The sequence below is a fragment of the Gracilinanus agilis genome, chromosome 4, assembly GCF_016433145.1.
Source record: "Gracilinanus agilis isolate LMUSP501 chromosome 4, AgileGrace, whole genome shotgun sequence".
Classification (NCBI taxonomy): domain Eukaryota; kingdom Metazoa; phylum Chordata; class Mammalia; order Didelphimorphia; family Didelphidae; genus Gracilinanus; species Gracilinanus agilis.
Genome location: NC_058133.1, coordinates 151041749 through 151067030, shown reverse-complemented (window position 1 = coordinate 151067030; position 25282 = coordinate 151041749). Strand labels below are relative to the sequence as shown.

General features: G+C 34.6%; 1 protein-coding gene across 1 annotated transcript in view; it reads right to left on the bottom strand.

Annotated features, from left to right (window-relative positions):
• LYST (lysosomal trafficking regulator) overlaps positions 1-25282 on the bottom strand; it is a 260804-nt gene that overhangs the window by 145677 nt on the left and 89845 nt on the right. Inside the window, exons 13-16 of the mRNA XM_044674577.1 lie at positions 13195-13339; positions 12234-12407; positions 5983-6143; positions 3242-3432 (exon numbers count right to left, since the gene is read on the bottom strand). Coding sequence (XP_044530512.1) covers positions 3242-3432; positions 5983-6143; positions 12234-12407; positions 13195-13339 — 671 coding nt within the window. The remainder of the gene's footprint in view (positions 1-3241; positions 3433-5982; positions 6144-12233; positions 12408-13194; positions 13340-25282) is intronic.

Genomic DNA, 25282 nt, shown 5'->3' with positions numbered 1-25282 from the left:
GACAAGGAATAAGTTTGAAGTCAGAGGGAAAGATTACAAAATCAACTGCATCTAGGGGGCAGCTGGGTAGCTCAGTGGATTGAGAGCTAGGCCTAGAGACGGGAGGTCCTAGGTTCAAATCCGGGTTCAGACACTTCCCAGCTGTGTGACCCTGGGCAAGTCACTTGACCCCCATTGCCTACCCTTACCACTCTTCCACCTATAAGTCAATACACAGAAGTTAAGGGTTTAAAATAAAAAAAAAATTAAAAAAAAATCAACTGCATTTAGAAACACTTTAAAAACCAAACTTCAATTTGACAGGAGGTTGGAATCAATTTGGTTAAGAAAATGTTGATAAATTTGGGGAACACTATTCCTTTGTTTTAAACTTGGTCAATTTCTTAATTAAAAGTTATTTTAAAAAAAGCTCATTCCTTTTATTATAATGAAAGTGAGCAAACCTAACTGTAATCAAATTGAACTTTAAAATTTAAAATATTGGGGAAACATGCTAAGTAATATAAAACAGGCCTACTCTACTTAACAGAATTGCATTTCATTTCCTACTCAATTAATATTTAAAAGGCAGCTGTTTTAAAATGCATATGAAATATTCCAAAAGTCTTGGTGCAGTTTAAAGGTTTTAAAACTTTAATCTTACTAAAATGCAGATTGAAGTGTATTTTATTTCATTTTATTTTTCCTTGCTTCTTTTTTCTTTTGCAACATGGCTAATGTGGAAATATGGTTTTCATGACTTCATATGTATAATGGGTACAGTATTTTTTGCCTTCTCAACAGAAGGGGCACAGGGTTACAGAAGGAAGAAGAGAATTTACAATTGATGATAAAATTAAAAAAAACTGCACGACAACTATTGGGACTTTTGGAACACTGCATAATACAAACAAATCTCAAAACATTACTCTTTCTCCAAAAAAGAAACAGCTGACATATATATGCAATATTTTCAAAATGATAACATCTAATTACATCAATAATAATTATAGTTAGCACTTATAAAAATGCGTTAAGGTTTCCAAGAAACTTTAAAAAGATGAACCCATTTGATCTTTATAATAACCCTGGGAATCAGGTGCTATTATTTTATAGATGAAGAAACTAAGGCAGGTAGAGAGATTAAGTGACTTGACCAGGTCCAGCTAATCAATACAGCTAGTAAGTGCACGAAATCGCATTTGAACTCAGCTCTTCCTGATTTCAGGTCCAGTGCTATATCCAAAGCATTACCTAGTTGCCTTGCATTATTAATGCAGAATTAATATGAAAATAATGCTTTTAAAAAAAGTTCTTGAAAATTTTCCATTACTGTTTTTAGAAACGATTTCAAAGTTTCTTTATATATCTTATGGTTCTTTTTTTCTGTTCCTTTTGTAACAGTAATGTTCCACCATTAAATTACGAACCCAATACTGGTATGGAGGGAATTCTGAGATCAAAGGATCATAGCAGAATGCAAACTCCAGCAAGTCCTGCCAACTTCAAAAGGTTTTAAGTAAAGGTATGGAGAAAGCCTATGGATCTGTCACCTGAAAAACTGTCTAAATAAGCTCAGAAAGGCTCATCTCAGGTGACTCAACTTTGTCTTATTCATTTGGGAGATATATTTTTGGCTGCAAAAACTCTACTTAGGTGAAGGGAAGGTGCTATGCCAATGATGCTGAATACAGGTAAAGTAAATAGAACAATTTTTAAAAGAATATCCTTTCCAAAATTTGGAAGTAAAATGAAGCAGTGAACTAGCAAAAAATAAATAATAATAAAGGTGCCAAAGTATTAATTTCTTTAAATATTTATAGATATTAATTACTGAAACATTATTAATCTTTTAAGGAAGGTTTCACTAGTATGGTTTATGTGCAAATCTACTTCACAATCCAAAAATAAAAAGAAACTTTTTTACATAGGAATGGCAATTTTAATAGCAAAATTGGGGGGAGGGAAGGGTCTTGTGGTAGAATGAGTCATTCTGACATTTATTAAGCACCTACTATTGTGATAATTAGATTAAGTCTACACAGCCCATCTTTGGATTTAATCACCAAAGGTGAGAGCACCCTAGGCAATCCTATGAAAAGAATCTATTGTGATTGGGCACGCAAACTAGGAAGGAGGCATAGGAAGTGACCCCTTTAAAAAGGAGAAGGGTTTCTGGTGAAGAAGCTCTTCAGAGTCTTCGAGCTTTTCTGGTTCATGGAGGAGTGCTGGGCTGGAACTCTGAGACCTTGATGATACTGCTTTCAATATCTTCTTTTGAATTCCATATGGTGAGTTTAAAGACTGAATCTTCCTGAACTTCTCTTAAGGAATTTCCCTTTAATAGACTCTATGAATGAAGCTTTGCTTCATTCACCTCCAGGCCTCTGGCCCTCTGACTCTCGGCTGAGGGTTAATTAGAACTACCTGGATTAAATAGAGGATCATAGAAATTTACCTACTGTGTTATATTCTTATTCCTTATTTCTTCTACCTTTTCTTAATTGTAGATAAACTTCAATAAAGTCAATTTTGACTTGAGATTATTCTTAATTGAGGATTGATAATTGTTCAATCTTCTGGCAACCACCTTCTAATATATTCGACCAAAACCATTTTTCCCCCTTACACTATGTACAGGGAATTATACCAGCCACAAAAAAAATATACAAAAAAAAATTAAAGGCAAACAAGGTTAGTATGTAATAAAGTTTTTCCCTAATAACAATGCCCAACAAATAAAAGTAATACATTCTATTTTTAATTTATAAATTTGTATCTCGGAAATGTATAAGTGGCTTGCAAAGCTGAAAAGTGCTACAATAATGTCACTATGGTTCCAACAGCCCTACAAATAAATATTCTATAGAAGCAACAGACTTAATATCCGAAAAGATTTTTTTCTCAGAAAATAGATTTAAACAATGGAGAATCAAGGAAACAAAAGAGAGACTCCCAAAGCTTATTTAAAGCAAAGAATTCTGAGTTACTACAAAATAAACAAACATAAACACACAGTATTAATGCAATTCTTTCTCCCCCAAAAAAAATCACTTTTTTTAAACCTTTACATTCTGGCTTAGTACCAATTTTAAGACAGAAAGGCAAGAGCTAGACAAATAAGGTTAAGTGATTTGCCCGGGGTCACACAACTAGTAAGTGTCTAGTCCACATCTGAACTCAGGTCTTCCTGACTCTAGGCCTGGCACTTTCTCCACTGTGCCACCTAGCTGCCCCAAAACAACCACTTTTCAAAACTTACAATTAAGAGATCAATGTCCACCTCTTTCTGAGTCATGAAGAGTTCTCTGATTTGTTCACACTGCAGAATTTCTTTACTAATGTATTTAGAATAGTCATTCACTGGCTTGCCATATTTACAAGGCATTAGAGAAGTGTAGTCAGGTCCACAAGCATATAGATAAAAGGCCTCTTGTGGACCAATCTTGGCTCCTACATTGGAAGAAAACAAATAGTTCTTTTAAAAGTACCAATCAACTATTCACAAAGGACTTTAAAAGAATGCCTACCCTTTGATCCAGCTAAACCATTGCTAAGTTTGTCCCCCAAAGAGATAATAAGGAAAAAGACTTGTACAAAAATATTAATAGCAGCTGCACTCTTTGTGGTGGCAAAAAAATTGGAAAATGAGGGGGTGTCCCTTGATTGGGGAATGGCTGAATAAATTGTGGTATCTGATGGTAATGGAATACTATTGTGCTCAAAGGAATAAAGAACTGGAGGAATTCCATGTGAACTGGAAAGACCTCCAGGACTTGATGCAGAGTGAAAGGAGCGGAATGAGAACATTGTACACAGAGACTGATACACTGTGGCAGAATCAAATGTAATGGACTTCTCTACTAGCAGCAATGCAAAGACCCAGGACAATCCAGAGAAACTTATGAGAAAGAATGATATCTACATCCAGAGAAAGAACTGTGGGAAGAAAAACACAGAAGAAAAACATGATTGATTATATAGTTCAATATGAATATGATTAGGGTTTTGATGTTAAAGGATCACTCTACTGCAAATATGAATAACATGGAAAAAAGTTTTGAACAATGGTACATATATAACCCAGTGGAACTGCTTGTCAGCTCCGAGAGGAGAGAGGGAGTGAGAATCATGAATCATGGAACCATGGAAAAATATTCTAAATAAAAAAAAAGGAAAAAAATAAATTAGAGTACCACCCACAATTATTCATAAAAAAGCAGGGATTTGAAAGTTACAGTTTTGTATTGTTTTTTACCATGTCTCATAAAAGAATTAATTCTTTCCATCTACTCTGAATGTGTCTTGTATGTACATGGCTGCTTACATGTCATCTCCCTCATTAAATTGAAAGTTTGAGGGCAGGGACAAGGTTTTTGCCTTTCTTTCAAATTCCAGGTCTTAGCAAAGTGCCTGGCACATTAAGACTTTAATAAATGTTTGTTGACTAACATAAAAGTAATGAAATATTATTGTATTGTAAGAAACAATGAACATAAATATAAAGAACAGACAGATTTATATGAACTAATGCAGAGTGAATGAGAACAGGATAGAAAAAAATGTACACAATGACTAAAAACAATGCAAACGGAAAAAACAACAACACCACAATCTTAACTCAATGTTGTGATATTATAGTGAACAAATAACCACTAGAGGAAGAGGGGTGTTTAGGTATATAATACTATATGTGTAAATTTTTGAAATATAGATTGGTTTTCCTAAGCCATCTTGTAGTTCTTTTTTTTAATTGTTCATTTGTAAGGATGGCTCTTTGGGAAGAATTAAAGTGAAGTATACAATGGAAAATATAATATGAAAACAAAGAGAACAATGAGAATTTATTTTTAAAAGAATAACAGCAATGAGACACAAATGACTAATATATTCATAATAACATGGGTGATTATTTTTGTCTAAGTTTTTTTATTAATGTTTTTTTCATCACCATCATCAAACATTTAAATGCTTATCATGTGCCAGGCACTATACCAGTGATTCCCAAAGTGGGCGCTACTGCCCCCTGGTGGGTGCTGCAGCAATCCAGAGGAGCAGTGATGGCCACACTTTTTTTGTATTACATTCTATTCTGAGTTCAATAAATAGTTTCATAATTTCCAGGGGGCGCTAAGTAAAATTTTTTCTAGAAAGGGGACGGTAGGCCAAAAAATTTTGGGAACCACTGCACTATACTAAGAACTGAAAATACAAAGAAAGACAAAACCACAGTCCTTACCCTGAAAGATGTCACATTCTAATGACAGGAACATGTAAACAACTGTGTACAAATACAAGGTATATACAGTGGCAAAAAGGAGGTAAGTTCAAAGCAAAGCTACTAACAGGCAGGTGAAGGTGGTGTGTGTGAGAAGGATCTTGCAGAAGAGAGGATTTGAGCTGAGTTCTGAAGGAATTCAGAGAAGCCAGGAAGCAGAGGGGAGGATGGAGAACATTTCAAGCATGAAGGATAGCCAGGGAAAACACATTCAGGAGGAGTGTCTTGTCGGAGGAATAGTAAGAAAGCCAGTATCACTAACTGTAGAGTATACAGAGAGGAAAAAGAGTAAGAAGAGAAGACCAAAAAGATAGGAAAAAGCCATGCTATGAAGGGCTTTAAAAGCCAAAGAAAGAATTATATATTTGATACAGAGATGCTGGAGATTTTTGAATGGGGAAATGACATAGTCAGACCTAGTTTTCAGTAAGATCACTTTGATAGTTAAATGGAAAATAGACTGGAGTGGGAGATACCTGAATAGAAAGACTAACCAAGAAACTACTGAAATAATCCAGGTAGTAAGTGGTAAAAAGCCTACATCAGCTCAATGACTACAGAGAAAGGGATGTATATGAAAGATGCTGAGCTAAGATAAAAATTATGAGAGTCAGCAGTTTCATTGCTATAAAGACAAAGGCACCAAAACAAAAATTTTTAAATTAAGACAAATGCACCATAATCATCAAAATTTTTTTGAAATTCTTCAAAGAGTAAAACCATACCATTGAAGAGAAGTAAATTTCCCAGATCCCATCTTCCAGCCAATCGTAAAAATTCTTCTTGAGATGAGGAACAATGGCCAATCATGCAAAATGTTTTATTACTGTCAGATGACAAACTCGTTCTCCTAGGAAGTGTATAATCCAAAGCAACATCAGGCTTCCTAAAATTAAAGTTAGTTAAATTAACCTATTAACATAGAGTAAAAAGCATTATAGCAATTAAGTATTTAATAATGTGAAAAACTAAATTGAAAAATCCTTCTAAGAGTTTGTCCACTTTTGCATATGTAAAGTCACTAGCTTTTCACAATTTCCACCATAAAGACAATGTGATTAGACCAAAGCCATTGTACCCAGTATGAAGTGTTAAACATAAAATAGGATCAATAAATACTTGTTTATTCATTAATTGCTTGCTTGAACAATAACAGTTCTTAATTTTATTTTTACCCTTAAAATTGTACTATTTGACACTTATATAATATAAATATTTTGAATCTGTATATATTTGTACAAAGTTTTTTTCCCCCAATGATCATTACACAGTTTTATATTCTAGTTGTGTAACAGATCATAATTTACTTCCTAGGCAATGAGTAGGGATGCTGGACTCTGCCCCTAGACCAGTGATGATGTACCAATGGCATGCAGAGCACTCTCTGTGGGGCACATGGGCCGCTAGCCCCTCTCCCCAGTTACTAAAAAGGCAGAGGGACTTAGGTGGAGCTGCCACCCTCCCCCTCTCCACCATTTTTTTTTTTTTTATCCTGAGACTCCATTCTAGGAGCATAGGGCCACAACCAGTAGGCAATGGGACACACAGTTGCTCAGGGTCACCCAGCTGGGAAGTGTCTGAGCCCGGACCTGAACCTAGGACCTTTCGTCTCTAGGCCTGGCTCTCAATCCACTGAGCTAGCCCAGCTGCCCCTACTTTAGGTTGCAGTTTCTTTAGCAGATGTAGTTTTTACAGGGTGGGGTTGCTAGCCCCACGCCCAACCCTCCTTTTTTCATCCGGGCTAGGGACCATCCTTGGCCCAATTTTCATATCACCTGCCCCTCTGCCCAGCAGCCCAATGGGAATGCTTTCTCTCTCCCCTGTGTGGGGTAAAGGGGGTGGGGGGCAGGACACACCCAGTACTAGGTGGAGAGAGGGGAGCACTGGGAGTAGTCTCTAAAAGGTTCATCATCTCTGCTCTAGGCTCCCTAGTCTCTTTGCATTCTCTCTCCTAATGATCTCATCTGCTCCCTTGGGTTCCAGTTATTTTTATGCACATGACTCTTGAATCTAAGTATTTGTCCTTATCTCTCTCCTAACCTTTAGCACAGATATCACCTAGGCTGGCAGGACCTTTTCATCAAGATGGTCCATTTCCATCTCAAGCACATTATATCTAAAACTATAAATTCATTATATATTTTCTCTAAAACATCCCTCATTTTGACTTCCCTATTTTAAAAGTCGACCTTTTTAACATCTTTTGTTTATCTCCCTGTCTTCACACAGCCATGGCTTTAGTCCAGGCCCTCGTCAATTCTCATTTGTGAATACAGAGCTTGATTTCAGGATTTATTTGTTCAATTATGAAAGTCTTCTCTTGCTGCTTCTACTTCCATCCCCAACAATTAAGCACATTCTCTCCCCATTTCTCTCCTCCCTTTTACCACCACACTTCCCCACCACAGAAGGAACAGAGTCTGAATGCAGACTGAAGCATGCTATTTTTCACTTTAGTTCTTCCATGAATTTTTTTCTGATGTAAGCAATATGTCTTGTTTCACAACATGGCAAACAGGGAATATGTTTTATATGATAATATATGAATAACCTATATCATTACCTGCCTTCTTGGGGAGAAGGGAAAAGTGGGAGGGAGGGGGGAAAAAGAAATCTACTTTTGGAAATAACTAATGTGAGAATTTGTTTCTCTTGGTAAGCATATTTATAACAAATCACATGTATTAGTTATGTTATATATAAGAAATAAAAATAAATGGTAACTTAAAAAAAGGAGTTTAGGTAGCTGGGTAGCTCAGTGGATTGAGAACCAGGCCTAGAGATGGGAGGTCCTAGGTTCAAATGTGACCTCAGACACTTCCCAGCTATGTGACCCTGGGCAAGTCACTTGACCCCCATTGCCTTGCCTTACCATTCTTCTGCCTTGGAGCCAATACACATTATTGACTCCAAGATGGAAGGTATGGGTTTTAATAAAAAAAATTTTTTTAAAGTAGTTTATACCTAATAATTCCACTTCCTTAGTATTCACTACTTCTTTAACTCCTTATAATTTTGCTTACTAAAACTAGTCTGTCAAAAGTCAGCTACTTTCTTTCTACTTTTTCTACTACTTTCTCTTGATTTAATCCCATGGCTACTGTTCCCTTTCTAATAAATTAATTTTAATGTTAAGATGCTATTCTATTCTTATTTTCCCTATCTACTATCATCTTTATACAGATGATTTCATATCTTTACTTCCAGGTATTATCCAAGTTGAAAATTCACATATTAAATGGTCCATAGGGCACATCCAATTGGATGTTCCATGACTAAAATTAAGAAAGCCACTTAGTGCCTCCACTTCTTCTACACATATTCTCTTCTAAATCCTAGGCAATTGAGACTCCAACTTTGTCATTCATCTGAAATTGTTCTCTCCAAAGTTACTAATCATTTTAAAATTTCAAAATCTAATTGTCTTTTCTCAATCCTGATCTTTTGACAGCATTTGACACTGTTCATCACATTCTTTTCTTAAGGTTTCATGACACTCCACTCTTCAGGTTCTCTGCTCAATCTCCTTTGCTGGTTCTTCATCCATGTTGCATCTACAATATCTCCCAAGGTATGCCTAAGCCTTCTTCTTTTTGAGCTACATTTTACTTGGTGTTTTAATCAGCTCCCATGTATTAAAACAGTGGCATCAAACTCATATAGAAAAGGATCCCTGTGGACAGCATATTGACTTGGAAAACTACAAGTCTATGTTGTATTATGTTTTTATTTTTTAAACATTTCCAAAATACATTTTAATCTGATTTCCCCTGTATTCCCTGAGCTTAATACTTCTTTCTATATTAAAATATCATTTCTATGCATAAGATTACCAGATTCATCTCTCTCCTAAGCTCCAATCTTAAAACTTTGCTGCCTAATCAGACATCTCAAACTGAATGTTCCATAGTCATTTCAAATTCAACATATTGAAAACAAAACACAACTCTCCAAACCCTTTCTCCTTCCCAATTTTCTCATTACTGTCAAGGGATCCACCATGATATTGGGCACTGAGGCTCACAAACAGCATAATCTGCAACTCTTTCCTCATGCTCACTCCAAATATCTAATCTATTTTGGCCCTTCTACCTTTTTATCATCTTTTGTTTATATTCTCCACTATTTATTCATATAGCCACAACCTTAGTCCAAGCCCTCCTCACCTCTTATCAGAACTACCCTCCTTTGGATTATTATAATAACCCTCTAACTTTTGCCTCAAGTTGAGACCACTCAGAGGCATACTTGTAAATCTTTAACAACTAACTTTGGGGGGAAAAAAGTATCTACTATTCACTTAAATTTTTTTGTTGCTATTCAATCATTTTCAGTCATGTCCAACTTTTTGTGACTCCATTTGAGGTTTTCTTGGCAGAGATAATGAAGCAGTTTGCAATTTCCTTTTAGTTCAATTTATAAATGAGGAAAAGGAGGCAAATAAGATTAAGTGACTTGCCCAGGGTAACGTAGCTAGTAAGTATCTGAGGCCAGATTTAAACTCTGGAAGATGAGTATTCCTGATTCCAGTCCCAGCATTTTACCTATTGAACCATATAGTTGCCCACTTTTAAAATTTAATCCAAATTATTAGCATTTTATCCATCATTTTCCTATACGCAAGCATCAAAACAAAATCAAGCCCTGCTTTGTAGCATTTCTGATTTCATTTGTTGTAATTATAAATTTTGACAATGAAAATTTGACAATTAGTTGTCATAAATCAGTTTGAACTGCTATAATGTGTCCATACACCATCTCCAACTGATCTTTCAGAGCTGCCAAAGTGGTTTTTCTAAAGTGTAGGTTTGACCATGTCAACCCCTTCATTACCTCCTAGTACACTACAGTATTTCCCCATTATATCTGAGTTCAAATACAAACTCCTCTGGAATTTAAAAGTTTTCATAACTTTTTCCTTTTCTACCCTTTCAGGTCCTGTTACACGTTCCTCCCCTTTACTCACTAATCTAACAATGCTGGTCCACTTGGCATCCTCAAAAAAAAGCACTCCCAATACTGGATATCCCTTGTGCCACCCCAGTCTCCCTCCTCATTTTCAACTCTTAGTCTTCTTGGGTTCGAGTCTTGCCTCAGATCTCATCTTATGAAGGAGGACTTTCCAAGTTCTTCCCTCAATTCCCACCCTCCACTGCCAGGGTCTTCCCCTTTGAGATTGTCTTCTACTTACATTGTATCTCATATGTAAAATTTTTTACATGCTATATCCTCCATTAGAATGTGAACTCCTTGAGGTAAGGACAGTTTATGCTTTTCTTTGTATTCACAGAAGTTACAATAAGCACTTAATAAAAGTTTGGCAACTGAGTGACTAGAAAGAGGTTACAGTAAAAGTCTGGGTGAGAGCCTTAACTGGGATAGTGGCTGTGTGTGGCGAGATACAGTAAAAGCAGGATCAGTTGCCCTGGGAGAGTAAAAAAGAGGAAAGGGCAAAGAGAGTTTTAACATTTTGGACTAGAGGAACCGGGAAGATCAGAATGCTAAACTAGGAAAAGGAAAAAGATTGGAAGTAGGAAGGCTTTTGGCTGGAAGATCTCAGCTTTGAACATGTTTAACTTGAAATATCCCATCAAATGGAGATGTCTAGAAGGAAACTGGCCTTTCTTATGACCTCATTCATGAATGGTCTTTTCCCTGGGGCTCAAAAAGCACTTAACTTTTTATTACTCTTTTCCACTAATCCTGTATCATTTGAAATTTTACACATATATGCTGTATCTCCTTAACAGAATATGATATACAAAGACAAATATTAACAAAATCAAAGCAAAATTATGTTAAGTATATCCTATTAAAGTCTCTAAACGTGTTTCTATATTGAATGAATGCATATTGATATATGTATGTCCTTTTTAGCCTTCCTTATTCTCCATCGCTTTCTCTTCCTCTCTATGATGATACAGCCCTTACAATAGTCTGATCTGTTGACAAATTCACCATGACTATCTTTCATACTGAGTAAACTTTTCGTTCTTTCTTCCTCCAACCAAAGCTTCTATTTCAGAGTAAAACAAGGAACAAAGGAAGCACCTAACTTATTTGGAGTTCTCTTGTAAACTCCATCTGAATTAGGGCAACTAACTGCTATGAAGTCTAATCATTGAAATAACTCTTCCTCTTCCTCTCTGGTCTCTGTTACTACTATGTTCCAAGAAATATCCACCATCATAATGAACATATTTTTAACTTGAGCCTATTTATTAGTCATTTTATAAAGAGAGATAATATAACACAATGAAAATGTGAAAAGAGGAGAGTAAGATTCAAATATTTCCTCTGACCTTTATTATTTTATAACTTGGATTTAACTTCTTTTAGCCTCAATTTCTTCATATGTAAAATGAGTATCATAATACCTAGAGTATCTCATACACAGGGTTTTTGTAGATCAAATAAAGTATATAAAGTACTATGCAAAACTTGAAAGCATCACCTAAATAAGAAGCATTATTATTATTGTTGACATTTGCCAGACCACAGGAAAATATCTCTACTATAGTTACTACTCATTATCAGCAGCTATTTTTGTTATCCTTTTGCAAGAGTAAATAAATTCAGAAAGATGTTAAGTAATCTCAAGTTCAATTATAATACCCTACGGGGCAGAGAATGTGTTCTCCTTTTGTTTATATTGATTCCTAGTTTAAATTTCCAAGTGTTTCATCTCTTTAAAAACAACTATGAATAATAATCCCCTCCAAAATAAAATATCTTCTAACAGTAAAATAGGAGAGAATAATAATTTTCAACAAAGTATTTAGAAGATTCATTCTATAAAATGTTTTGCTTCCTAAATATGAAAGGGAGAGAAAGGGACAGAAAGAAGCAACAAAAAAAAGGATAAAAAATGTGTAAATGGTAACTAAATTCATTCTAAAATATATTTCAAGAGATATAAAAGGTTGTTTAAAATTATAATCAAAGTTAATAAGCCATTCTCTAAAATATATCATACCTCTGACCAGAGACCCACATAGAGAATTTCCCATGGATATTCTTTTTTCCTTCAGGCTGTTGAAAGTATGTTAATGCCAAATGTTGCCATTTCCCCAAAAGGAAAATATTCTCTTGTGATTCAACTTGTGCAATCAATCCAGCTTTCATATCATCGTTTGAATCCATGCACATGCTCCAATAAAAAATTTTAAAAAGTACAGAATGACAGTCTGTAAGAAATTCTAAGTGTAATATTTAGGACAAATTATACAAGAACAAGGAATTAAATAAAATATTCTAAACCGTATCACGATATCATATTATTTAATTAGTATTGTATTATGTTATTTAATTAGATATTACATAATTAATAAATATTAATTGGGTTAGGCTATTCTTAAATTTCATTTATCAATTTTGTTAAAAGAAGGAAAATTCTTAAAATCCAGTTATTAAATAACATACATATTTGGCTGTTTTCATCAATACTCATCACTCTTTAATGAAGAGCCTATTTTTAATACAGTATATATAAACATTATTTCATATTAGTTATACTTCATTTTAAAAATAGGAATAACTAGGTTCTCATCCAATGAACTATTTGGCTTTTGTTTCCATATTTAAATAGGAAAACCCCAATTTACAAGGTTTATCCTATAACTGAAACGAAGATAATATGCATGGGAAAAGTGCATAATATAACAGTATCCTAACAGTCATTTGGAAAGGAATTTTTCTAGACTATTCAATTATACTTTGATCAATATTTAGTCTTAATGAAATACAACTAGAATAATCTAATACTAAGATGTTTATGGAATAATACATTTTGATTTGTAACTGTAAAGTAGACCTCCTTCCTTTTTTTCTAGATTTTTTCTGTTATTCTAATGATCTTTCATGGTAGATTTTACTAAAGGATTTTGAAATAAATTACTTTAAATGCATGTTGAAATTGAAAGGAAAAAAATTAATACCGAAAGATGAAAGCTCCAGTACTCAAATCAGCCCACACTTGTATCATCAATGCTTTGGAGCCTAATGAAATCAAATGAATACAGCCTTCTTCTATAAGTTTCTCCCCAGAATTCATACACTCCACACTTTCTGATTTGTTTCCTTCTAAGAAAATAAGAAGATATTAGAAAATTATTGAATTAAAATAATCTCAAACCAAACTTTAAAAATAAAATATTTTAAACCTAATGTCTTTACCATTTTAATCTTTAATTTACCCATTTTAATCAACAATAAAAGTAGCTTTGAAATCTCAAACTATTTTTTTAAGGTATGTCATATATATATATGTTATATATATATACACATATGTATAAAAATACATTGCATTTCAAACAAAGAAGTAAATTCCTTTAATCCACTTGGAAATTTTAACGCATCTAGCTTTTTTGCATAAAATAGTTTGCTAATATTTTGCATAAACTATTTGCTAAATTAATTTTTATCCTCAATTGACTAGTAAATTTGTGAAGTGTCAAATTGGGAGTTATTTGTACTACAAACAGTCCCTAATGTATAAAAGGGTAGTTTCCAAAGTGCATTTCAGAGTCTGTCTGGAACTCAGAAAACATTTTTCCAGAGAAATAATTTTTAAAATATTAAAGTTTTCAAGCTAACACAAAAGCCTATTTAATCAATAACTCCATTATAGCAATAATATGAGTTATAGGTACAAAAAAATTTTAAACACTATATAGAAACATTTAATCCATACTAATTGCACTTCATATAATACTAGTTACAATTTGGACAAGTAGTAGGAATAACTCAGTTCTCTTCAAATGAACTACCTGACTTTTGTTTCCACATTTAAATAGGAAAATATTATACTTAAGCATATTTAAATATAATGATATACTTAAAATTACACATAAGAAGAGTGGCTGAGAGAAGGAAAAAGAAAATGTTTTGCTTTCTTTTCAAGATACAAGGTCACCCTCGGCAAAATTTTTGGACAGATGAAGTTTATCTTTGTTATATTCCCAACATCTTTTCTGCTTCTCAGGTCCACAATGCTGTTCTACTGCTTCTAAAGTAAAACTTCATCTAATTATGTTCCCAAAGAACTCGATGCCTTCCTTTTTTTTTTAAATGTACCTTGGTGCAAAAAGAATGGAGCCCAACAAATGCTATCTCAAATTAGAAGGATCAATCTTATCACTAAAGCATTTCTCTGATTTAGTACCTGCTATTGGGCATATGTTACCATCATACCTACTAGAAGCAATTAATGCTCAGAGGTTGTTATTCTTCCAAAGCCACACAATTAGTAACAAGTAGAATAGGGCCTAGACTCAATAACTTTATCATTACTGAGGCAGTTAGAAGGACTCTACAGAGAGGGCATGGTTGTGAGTCAATCATGCCAATATAATGATGATCTCAAAAAAAACTGGGAAAAAGAGATGCACTGGGAGAAAGAGGAAAGGAGAGGTAGAGTAGGGCAAATATTCTTACATGAAAGTGCTCAAGGAACAGCTTTTCTATTGGAAAGGAAAACAGGGAGGTAATTGGCAATGCTTGAACCTCACCCTCACTGGAATTGAATGAAAGAGAGAAGAATATATGCCCAACACCCAGTTGAGTATAGAAATACATTAGGAAAGAAAGGGGATGAGAAGGGATATTGGTAGAGGCAGTGGCCAGAAACAGGACAAACTCTTGAAAAAGAGATAGTATTAAAAAAGAAGAGAAGGATAAAGCAAGGAAAATGAGGTGGAGGAAAATGCAGTTAGTGAACCTAAGTGTGAATGTAAATGGGATGAGCTAACTCATAGAATGGAAGCAGAAGCCAGAATGGATTGAAAACTAGAATTCAATATATTGTATATGAGACAAAATTGGGAGAGAAAGACACAATTGAGATGAAGGGCTGGAGCAGAATTTTGCTAATCTATTGCACTGATCCCCTACTTTATTTCTTAGTACCAGATTGCTTTGATGATTACTGATTTATAATACAACTTTAGTGAGGGCAGGGATGGCAATCATGATCTCATATAAAGCAAAATTAGACATAATTGAAAGAGAAACTATGTTGTTAAAAGATACCAAAGATGATAAAGTAATGCTTTCAAATTTTATAGTAAGTTTTTCTGATAGAAGCCTCATTTCCCAAATACATAGAGAATAGAGTCAAATTTATAAAAATAAATGGGGGGCAGCTGGGTAGCTCAGTGGAGTGAGAGTCAGGCCTAGAGACAGGAGATCCTAGGTTCAAACCCGGCCTCAGCCACTTCCCAGCTGTGAGACCCTGGGCAAGTCACTTGACCCCCATTGCCCACCCTTACCAATCCTCCACCTATGAGACAATACACCAAAAATTAAGGGTTAAAAAAAAATAAAAAATAAATGCCATTTCCCAATTGATAGTCAAAGAATATGAACAAAAAGTTTTCATAACAAAAATCAAAGCCCTCTAAAGACATATGGAAAAATGATCTAAATCATTATTGATTAGAGAAAGGTAAATTAAAACAACACTGAAGTAAAACCTCATGCCTATCAGATATGACAAATGCTAGAGATTATAAGGGAAAATAGGTACATTAATGAACTGTTGGTGGACTAGTGAACTGGTCCAACCATTTTATAAAACAATCTGAAATTGTGCCCAAAGGGCTATAAAACTATGCATATCTTTTGATCTAGCAATACCACTCTCTATCTGTATCCCAAAGAGATAAAAGAAAAAGGAAAAGTAACTATAAGTACAAACCTTTATAGTGGCTCATTTTATGGTGGTAAAGAATTGCAGATTGAAAAGCTGCTCATCAATCAGGGAATGAATAATTGTACATATGATTGTGTTGGAATACTATTATGATATAAGAAATGATGAGCAGGATGGTTTCAGAAAAGCCTGGGAAGACTTATATGAATTCATGCAAAGTGAAATGAAAAGAACCAGAAAATCACTATGCACAGTAACAATTTTATAAAGATGACTAAGTGTGAAAAATTTGATTACTCATCAATATAGAGATCAAAGACAATTCCAAAGTGTTCATGCTGAAAAAACGCTATCCACCTTCAGAGAACTGATGAACTCTCAGTGAAAAATTAAATATAAAATGTTTTTGTTAAATATTGTATTCTAGTAATATTTTATTGTATTCCCCCCCAATTACATGTAGAAACAATTTTTAACATTTTTTCTGACATTTTGTGATCTAAATTCTCTCCCTTCCCCGACCTCAGACAGTAAGCAATTTGATATAAGTTATACATGTAGTATCATACAATATATACATATTTACATATTCAGCTCAATGTGAACGAAAACATCTCATACATACATGAAAAATTAATGGAGAAAATAAAGTGGAAAATGGTATACTTCAATTTGTTTTCATACTTATATGAACATATGCAAAGTAAAGTGAACAGAACCAGAACATTGTACACAATAACAGCAATCTTATAAAAATGATTAATTGTATATGACTTATGCTGGGTCAAAGGGATACACATAGAGTTTTTTGAGCATGGTTCCAAAACGCTCTCAAGAATGGCTGGATCAGGAGTCAAGATGGTGACTTAGGAGCAGAAAAAGCCTAAACCTCTCTAACTATCCTTCTATAACAACCTTTAAAAAGTGTTCTAAAAAAAGACTGAAATCCAAACCCAACAAGACAGAGCCACAGGATTCTCCTGCTGAACACAACTTGAAAGATTGGCAGAGAGTCGATTTCCATAGTATAAGGGAGAGACCCAACACCCCACCACCCCCCCTTAGCCTACTGTGCTAAGATTTGTGATCAGACAATCACTTACGGGCTGACTATCGGATTCCCAGGTAGGGGCTACAGCCATGACAGAGCACCTCAGACCTACCACACAAGGTTCAAGGCTCTGACAGCGACTGACAGGGAGGATGTTGGGAGTGGGGAGCTATCTGATTGGGCACCCTCAGCCTCCTCTGCACCAGGCTAAAGTACAGATTTGGCCTCAGGGCAGATTAGCAAAACAAGTCAGTTCAAATAATCTAATCCAGTATATCAGCAGAGGAGAGAGAGAAGACTGAAGATTCCCTCCAGGGAAGAGCAGCTCAAACACTCTCTTCCAGTAAACTAATAGTTTATAGTCCATGGCGGAGAAGGGGGGATGGTGAAAAATAAGGAGGCAATGATTAAAGGCTTCTATGGGTATAAAGACCAAATAACAGTACCAACATAAGCTGGTTCTCAAAAATCCTCAAAAAATTCAGGGAAATGGACTCAGGCTCTGGAAGAGCTCAAAAAGAAATTCAAAAATCAAATAAGACAGATTGAAGAAAAATGGGAAGAGGGAAAAAAAGCTTAAAAAAGCAAAATAGATCATCTGGAAACAATGGCACATGAATTAAAATGAGAAAATAGTTTTTTTTTAAAAAAGGCAGAATTGACCAACTGAAAAAGGAGGCAAAAAAATTTAAAAATGAAAAGAATGATTTAAAAAGAAGAATGGGCCAATTGGAAAAGGAGGATAAAAAGGTCATGGAAGAAATTCAGTATTTAAAAATTAGAATTGGGAAAATTAGAAACAAATGACTTCATGAGATATAAAGAAATAATAAAACAAAATTTTAAGAAATGAAAAAATAAAAGAAAATATGAAATACTTCATTGAAAAAACAACTGACATGGAAAATAGGTCCAGGAGAGATGATTTAAGAATTATTGGACTACCCAAAAGTCATGACCAAAACAAATAAATAAATAAATGAAGGCTAGGCATCATACTACAGGAAATTATTCAAGAAAACTGCCCTGATATTCTTGAACAGGAGAGTAAAATAGAGATTGAAAGAATCCGCAGATATCACCTCCTGCATTAAATCCCCAAATGACAACTTCCAGGAATGTTACAGTCAAGTTCAAGAGCTCCCAGGCCAAAGAGAAAATACTATTAAGCAACTAAAAAGAAACAATTCAGATACTATGGAGCCCCAGTCAGGATCACATAGGATCTGGCAGCCTCAACATTGAAGGACCCGAAAGTGTGGAATATGATATTCAAAAGGTAAGGGAATTGGGTTTACAACCAAGAATCAACTGCCCAGCAAAAATGACTATATTCTTTCAGGGGAAAGTAAGGTCACTTAATAAAATATAAGATTTTGATGATAGAATACTACTATGCTCAAAGGAATAATGAACTGGAGGAATTCCATGTGAACTGGAATTACCTCCAAGAATTGATGCAGAGTGAAAGGAGCAGAACTATGAGAACACTGTACACAGAGACTGATACACTGTGGTAAAATTGAATGTAATGGACTCCTGAACTAACAGCAATATAATGATCCAGGACAATTCTGAGAGACTTATTAAAAAAAAAAAAAAAGAAAAGAAAAGAAACACTATCCACATTCAGAGGAAGAACTATGGCAGTAGAAACACAGAAGAAAAACAACTTCTTGAACACATTGGTTGATGTGGATATGATTTGGGATGTATACTTTAAACAACCACCCAGTGCAACTATCAACAATATGGAAATAGGTCTTGATCGATGACACATATAAAAACCAGTGGAAATGAGTGTTGGCTATGGTGGGATGGAGAGAGGGGAGAGTAAGGACATGAATCATGTAACCATGGAAAAATTTTCTAAAAATAAAAATGTTAAACAGACAAATAAATAAATAAATAGATAAACAGATAAACAAACAAACAAATAAATGAATGAATGGATAGATATATATATAGATAGATAAATGAAATAGAAGATTTCTAAGCATTTGTGAAGAAAAGATCAAATAAAAAGAAAATCTGATGCCCAAATATGGAATTCAAGAGAAGCATAAAAAGGTAAATAAGAAAGAAAAGAATGGTTGGATCAGTTTACAACTCCACCAACAGCATACCAGTGCCCCAATTTTCTGAAATTCCTTCTAATGTTACCATTTTCCTTTTCTGTCATAGTGATCAATCTGATAGGTATGAAGTGATACATCAAAGTTGTTTTAATTTGCATTTCTCTAATCAATAGTTATTTGGAGCATTTTTTCATGACTATAGAGAGCTTTGATTTCTTAATCTGAGAACTAACTATTCAAAGCCACTTTTATCACTTATCAATTGAATAATGGCTTGTATTCTTATAACTTTGAGTTCTTTATAAGAGATAAAGCCTTTATCTTTTGCTTGCTAAAAGTTTTTTTTTCCCAATTTTGTTTTTTTTCTAATATTGGTTGTGTAGGTTTGGTTTTTGCAGAGACTTCTAAACTTAATATAATCAAAATTATCTATTTTACATCCTGAAAAACTCTCTATATCTTGTTTGGTTATAAATCATTCCCTTATCCACAGGTTTGAGAGGTAAACTATTTTGTACCCCTCTAATTTTCTTATATCAGCTTTTATTTCTAAATTATATATCCATTTTGACTGTGTCTTGACATATGGTGTGAAATGTTTATCTATGCCTAGTTTCTACCATACTGCTTTTCCATTTTCCCAGTGGTTTTTCTCAAATAGTGATTTTTCTCCCAAAAGCCAAGATCTTTGGGTTTATCAAAAATGAGATTGCAATCGTCATTCACTACTATGTGTTGTATACCTAATCTATTTGATTGATCCATTAATTGAATTCTTTTTTTTAACCCTTTTAGAATCAATGCTGCATACTGATACCAAGGGAGAAAAGTATTAAGGGTTAGGCAATGGGGTTTACATATCTTGCCCAGGGTCACACAGCTAGGAAGTGCCTAAGGCCAGATTGGAACCCAGGGCCTCTCATCTCTAAGCCTTGCTCTCAATTCACATAGCCACCTAGCTTCCCCCAACTATTTTTTAGCCACTACCAAATTGCTTTGATGATCATCAATTTTTATTACAATATGAGATTTGGTATAGCTATGCCACCTTTTGCCATTAATTTCCTTGATATTTTTGACCTTTTGCTCTTCCAGATTAATTTTGTTATTCCTTTTTCTAGCTCTATGAAATAATTTTTGGTGGTTTTGATTGGTATGGCACTGAATATTTAGGTAGAATTATCATTTTTATTATTTTGGCTCAGCCTACTCATGAGCAATGAATGGTTTTTCAATTATTTAGATCTGAATTTATTTGTGTGAAAAGCTTTTTGCAACTGTGTTCACACAATACCTTGCAAGTAGACTCCCCAGTATTTTATATAGTCTAAAGAAGTGATGGGCAAACTATAGCCCGCAGGCCAGATGCGGCCCCTGAAATGTTCTATCCGGCAGTGCAACATTATTCCTAATCTGACAAGTATAATGAGTAGGCTACAATACAATGAAACTTCAAAAGAGTTGCCTTAAAAACAGACTGACAGATGAGCATTTCCTTTCCTTTGGCCACCCTCTTTAAAAAGTTTGCCCTTCACTGGTCTAAAGTTATTTTAAATGGCATTTCTGTCTTCCTGTTGGGCTTTGTTGGTGTCTCACCTTGATTTTATTTGCTTATTTTGTAATATAGCTAATAGGAAATGTGTTTTGCATAATTTCATATGTATAATTGATATCATATTGCTTGCCTTCTCAGTGGGTGGGAGGGAAAGCATCTAGAACTCAAAATTTTTTTCAAAAGACGGAGAAAAAGGTACATTAAAAAAAAAAGGAAAAATAGAGCCATCATGAATAGAATTACCTAGACAAGAAATGTATAATAACATCACTAGACTCATACTTGAATTTCTAACCCATTGAAATTTATGCTCTATTGGCATCCACTAAGAATCACTATGCACCACAGTGAGGCATTAAAATGAAGTGGAAGCCAACTTTCTCGGTGATCTTTCACTTCATTCTCCACTACAAGCCTTTGTACTTGATCTTTTGTGTTTGTTCATTCCTGTCCTAGGTGAAAGAAGAAGAGTGTCTGACAGTGTGAGTTCTGAACTATCAGAACCACAGGAATCCAAGAGATGGGGGCCTGCTCAGGTTTTTCAATCAGCTCAGCAAAAATGCCCTGAGAAGTGACATTCACTTTTAGGAATGACTTTCTGGATCCTAGTTGGAGGAGGCTAAGATAAGAACTTGTCCAGCAGTCAGACAGTTTGGATGCCAAAGAAATGTAGACATTTTATGAAAGAAACAAGAGGAAATTAATGAAATTTTGGGCAGGAGTGAGATAATAGTCATATTTGTATTTCATGATTAAAAAATTTTTTTCATTCATTCTTAAACATTCAAAATAGAATGTTTAGGAAAAGCTTCATACATGTGGTGGCACAAATGGATGAAGAATGCCTGTTAACCAGATAATAATAATCAATCAAATGGACAGGTCATCAATGCATATATCTTGGACTTATGAATAGAAAAGAATTGGGTGTAAGGGCTGAATAGTGTGTAAGACAGTCTCATAAAATAGAATAGAGTAAGCTGAATTACATTTGGAAAACTGCTTTCCAAAACCCCTTTCTTCCTAAATAAAAAAACTCATATTTTTAATATCATTATTATCTGAAACTGGAACTTATGAAATACTCCAGTCATCCAGTAATCAAAATTGTGGCTGACCCAAAAGACAACAGAGAGACAAGGTGAATGTTAATAAGGTTGTAGCATGGCACTAGCAATATATCTATAAGTGGTGTTAGAGATACCATGAAAGATATATATGGTTTCAAAAGGAGGTAAGACTGTCATGTAGAAAGATAAAGATATAAGCAATGGAACAAGAGATGACCAGTGATCTCATGCTTTATTGATACCCAAATTGTGGCAAAGAACCCCAAACAGGTCAGTTAGTCAGTAAATGTTAGTAAGCATGTATTATGTGACAAGTAATATAATAAACTTTGGGGATACAAAAAGGAAGCTAAAGAGCTCACAATCTAACAGGAGAGACAAAAGCAAACAAATATGTACAAGTAAGCTATATACAGGATAAAAAATAATAATAGAGGGAAAGCATCTGTCATACTTCATCTGGAGTATTGTGTTCAATTCTTGGCACCATGGTTTTTAAAAGGACATTGATAAACTAATGTATATCCAGAGAAGAACAGCAAGATGATGAAGGGTCCTTGAGTTCATCATGTTACATGACTGTTTGATGGAAATTAGTATGCTTAGCCAAGAAAGGATTCAGGGAGCTGACTTCAAATATTGAATGCCTATCATGTGAAAGAGGGACTAGACTTGTTCTGTTTGATACTAAAAGACAGAACCTAGAAGTTGCAAAGAGTCAAATTCAGGTTTGCTATCAGGAAAAATCTTTCTATAATTATAGCTGACCTAAGACAGAATGAGTTGCCTACAAAAATAGTAGGTTTTCTCTCTTTGAAGGTCTTCGAACAGAGACTAAATGGCCACTTGTTGGTACATAAGCTATAATTACTTTGATGGAATCCTTTTGGAAATACTTTCATGATCACAGCAAAATAAGATGAGCAAATGACCAATGAAATGATATTTCTCTGGAATACTATTGTGCTAAAAGGAATAATAAACTGGAGGAATTCCATGTGAACTGGAATGACCTCCAGGAATTGACGCAGAGTGAAAGGAGCAGAGCCAGAAGAACATCATACACAGAGACTGATACACTGTGGTAAAATTGAATGTAATGGACTTCTGTACTAGCAGCAATTCATTGACCCAGGACAATTCTGAGGGATTTATGGAAAAGAACGTGCTACCCACATTCAGAGGAAGAACTACAGGAGTGGAAACACAGAAGAAAAACAACTGCTTGAACACATGGATTGATGTGGACATGATTTGGGATCTAGACTCGAAACAACCACACCAATGTAACTATCAATAATATGTTAATAAGTCTTGATTGATGACACATGTTAAAACCAGTGGAAATGTGCATTGGATATGGGGGGGGGGATTTGATGAAGGGGAAAGTAAAAACATGAATCATGTAACCATGGAAAATTTTTCTAAAAAAATAAAATATTTAAATAAAAAAAAAAGAAATGCTATTTCTCTTGCCTCAGGGCATATGACAAAACTAATTTGCTCAATTTCTTTGTTTCTCATAAAAGAACAGATGAGCCATACTTCCATTTAACTGAAATTCCCTTCTTTCTTTTATAATGAGAAGTCAAGATTGATAGTATTAATTTCTTCCAGTAGTATGTCCAATCACTATATGAGGATCTTATATAGAGTACCAGTAGCTAAGTTAAACTTTATAGAGTCTAAAAAACTTTAGAAGCAAAAAAGGGTCATGCAAGACTAGAAGATCATTTTATACTTTTCTTTAGGTGCTAGGGCAAAAAAGTTCGTTGGATTGTATATTCATGTGTTGCTATGGTAAAAAAATTAAACACCAAGTAGCTACTAATCTATTAGTAGATAACCTTCAACATACATAGTTATATTGTTACCTGGAGAACAGACTATGTATTGCAAAGATGATACTCAAAGCCTTTCCAGCATGGTAAAATCTACCAGAGCTTGAATGCATCTTGAAAATTTTTGGAAAGAGGTCAAGGTCACCATACGCCACAATGAATCACTACTGTAAGACTAAAGGAGGATTTACAAATATGTGCCTCATCCTTATGGAGGAACCTCTGTAGAATTTGGGGAATATAGTTTAAGAAATCAGATAAAATCTCAAATATCAGGTCTAAACTTTTATAAGTAAAGGGCCACAAATTTTTAAGTAGGATATGCTAGATCTAAGAATTATCAACAAGCAAAATAGTATAGGGGGAGAAGATGGTCTACTACAGAGCCTTGGGGAACACCTATGGTTAGTGGGAGTAACCTAGGTGAAGATTCAACAAAGGAGAATGAGAAGTAGTCAGGGAGAATAAGAAGAGAGTAGTATGATGAAAATTGAAAGAGGAAAGAGTATCAAGAAGAAGGTGATCAATAATGTTAAAGGATACAGAGGCATCAAGAAGAATGAGGATTAAGAAAAGATTAGTCATTTAAGAGATCACTCCTAATTTGGGAGAGAGAATTTTCAGTTGAATGATGAGGTCAAAAGCTAGCATGTGGAGAATTGAGAAGACAATGAGGGAAGAAGTGGAGAGGACTATTGTAGATGAACTTCTCAAAGAGTCTAACCCCAAAGGAAGGAGACATAGAAGACAACAGTTAGTAGAGAAGTACAGATTGAGAACAGTTTTTTAAAGTGGGGGAGAGACATATAAAATGAGTATGTTTGTGGGTAACAGGAAAAGTGAGAGAGGGGAGACGATCAAGGAATATTTACTGGAAAAATGGGATAAGATCTAAGGAGCATGTTGAGGGTGTTGCCTCTTTATATGAGATAGGAGTAAAATAAGAGATAACGAAAGAAGATACCTTAAGTGACAGCAGATGAGAGAGGAAAAAGAGAACACTCAGTGAATTGTCACAATTTTTCAGGTGAGGAATGAAAGCAGCATTCTCATGTGGTTGGAGGAGGTGCCAATAGAGATTTGAAGAAGAATAAAAAGATTTGGAATAGCTGCTATGATGAGTGTTATAGTGAACTGAAGAAGATTTAGGTGGGAAATAATGCCTAAATATTTGAAAAGCTATCAGGTGGAAAAGGAATTAACTTGTTTTGGTTGAGACCAATAGAGCTGAACTAGAAGTTGCAGAGGCATATTTGGGCTCAATATATTAAAAAAAAAACCCTTCCTAACAATTTAGAAAATAGACTTTCTAAGAAGGTTGTAATAACCAGAGGTCTTCAAACAGGATGGATGGTCAAGAGATATTAAGGAGGGAATTTCTATTCTAGAAAAGACTTTCAACATACCTTCCAACCTAATTATAAAATCACAGCTAAAGAGAATAAAAATACATGACTTCAGGGGTATAACCTTCCCTTACTCCTGCCTACTTTTCTCTTTTTTTAATACTATTCCCATGAAGATCATAAATGGACCAGCCAATCAGTCAGTTAGTCCTGGGGCTAATGGAAAGTGGGGCTGAAGGGAAAGGCTCAGGGCAGCAACAGGACATGTACCAATAAAGAAAAGAAAAGAAAGGTGAGAAAATGTCGTGAAGTAGCAGTCAGGAGAGAAAGATAAGTCTTATGGTTATAAGGCAATGGCAGTTGTTTTTAAGATGAGTATATGTAAGTTAGAGCCTGCATTAAGGAAAAATATTACAAAAATATTAAAGAGTAC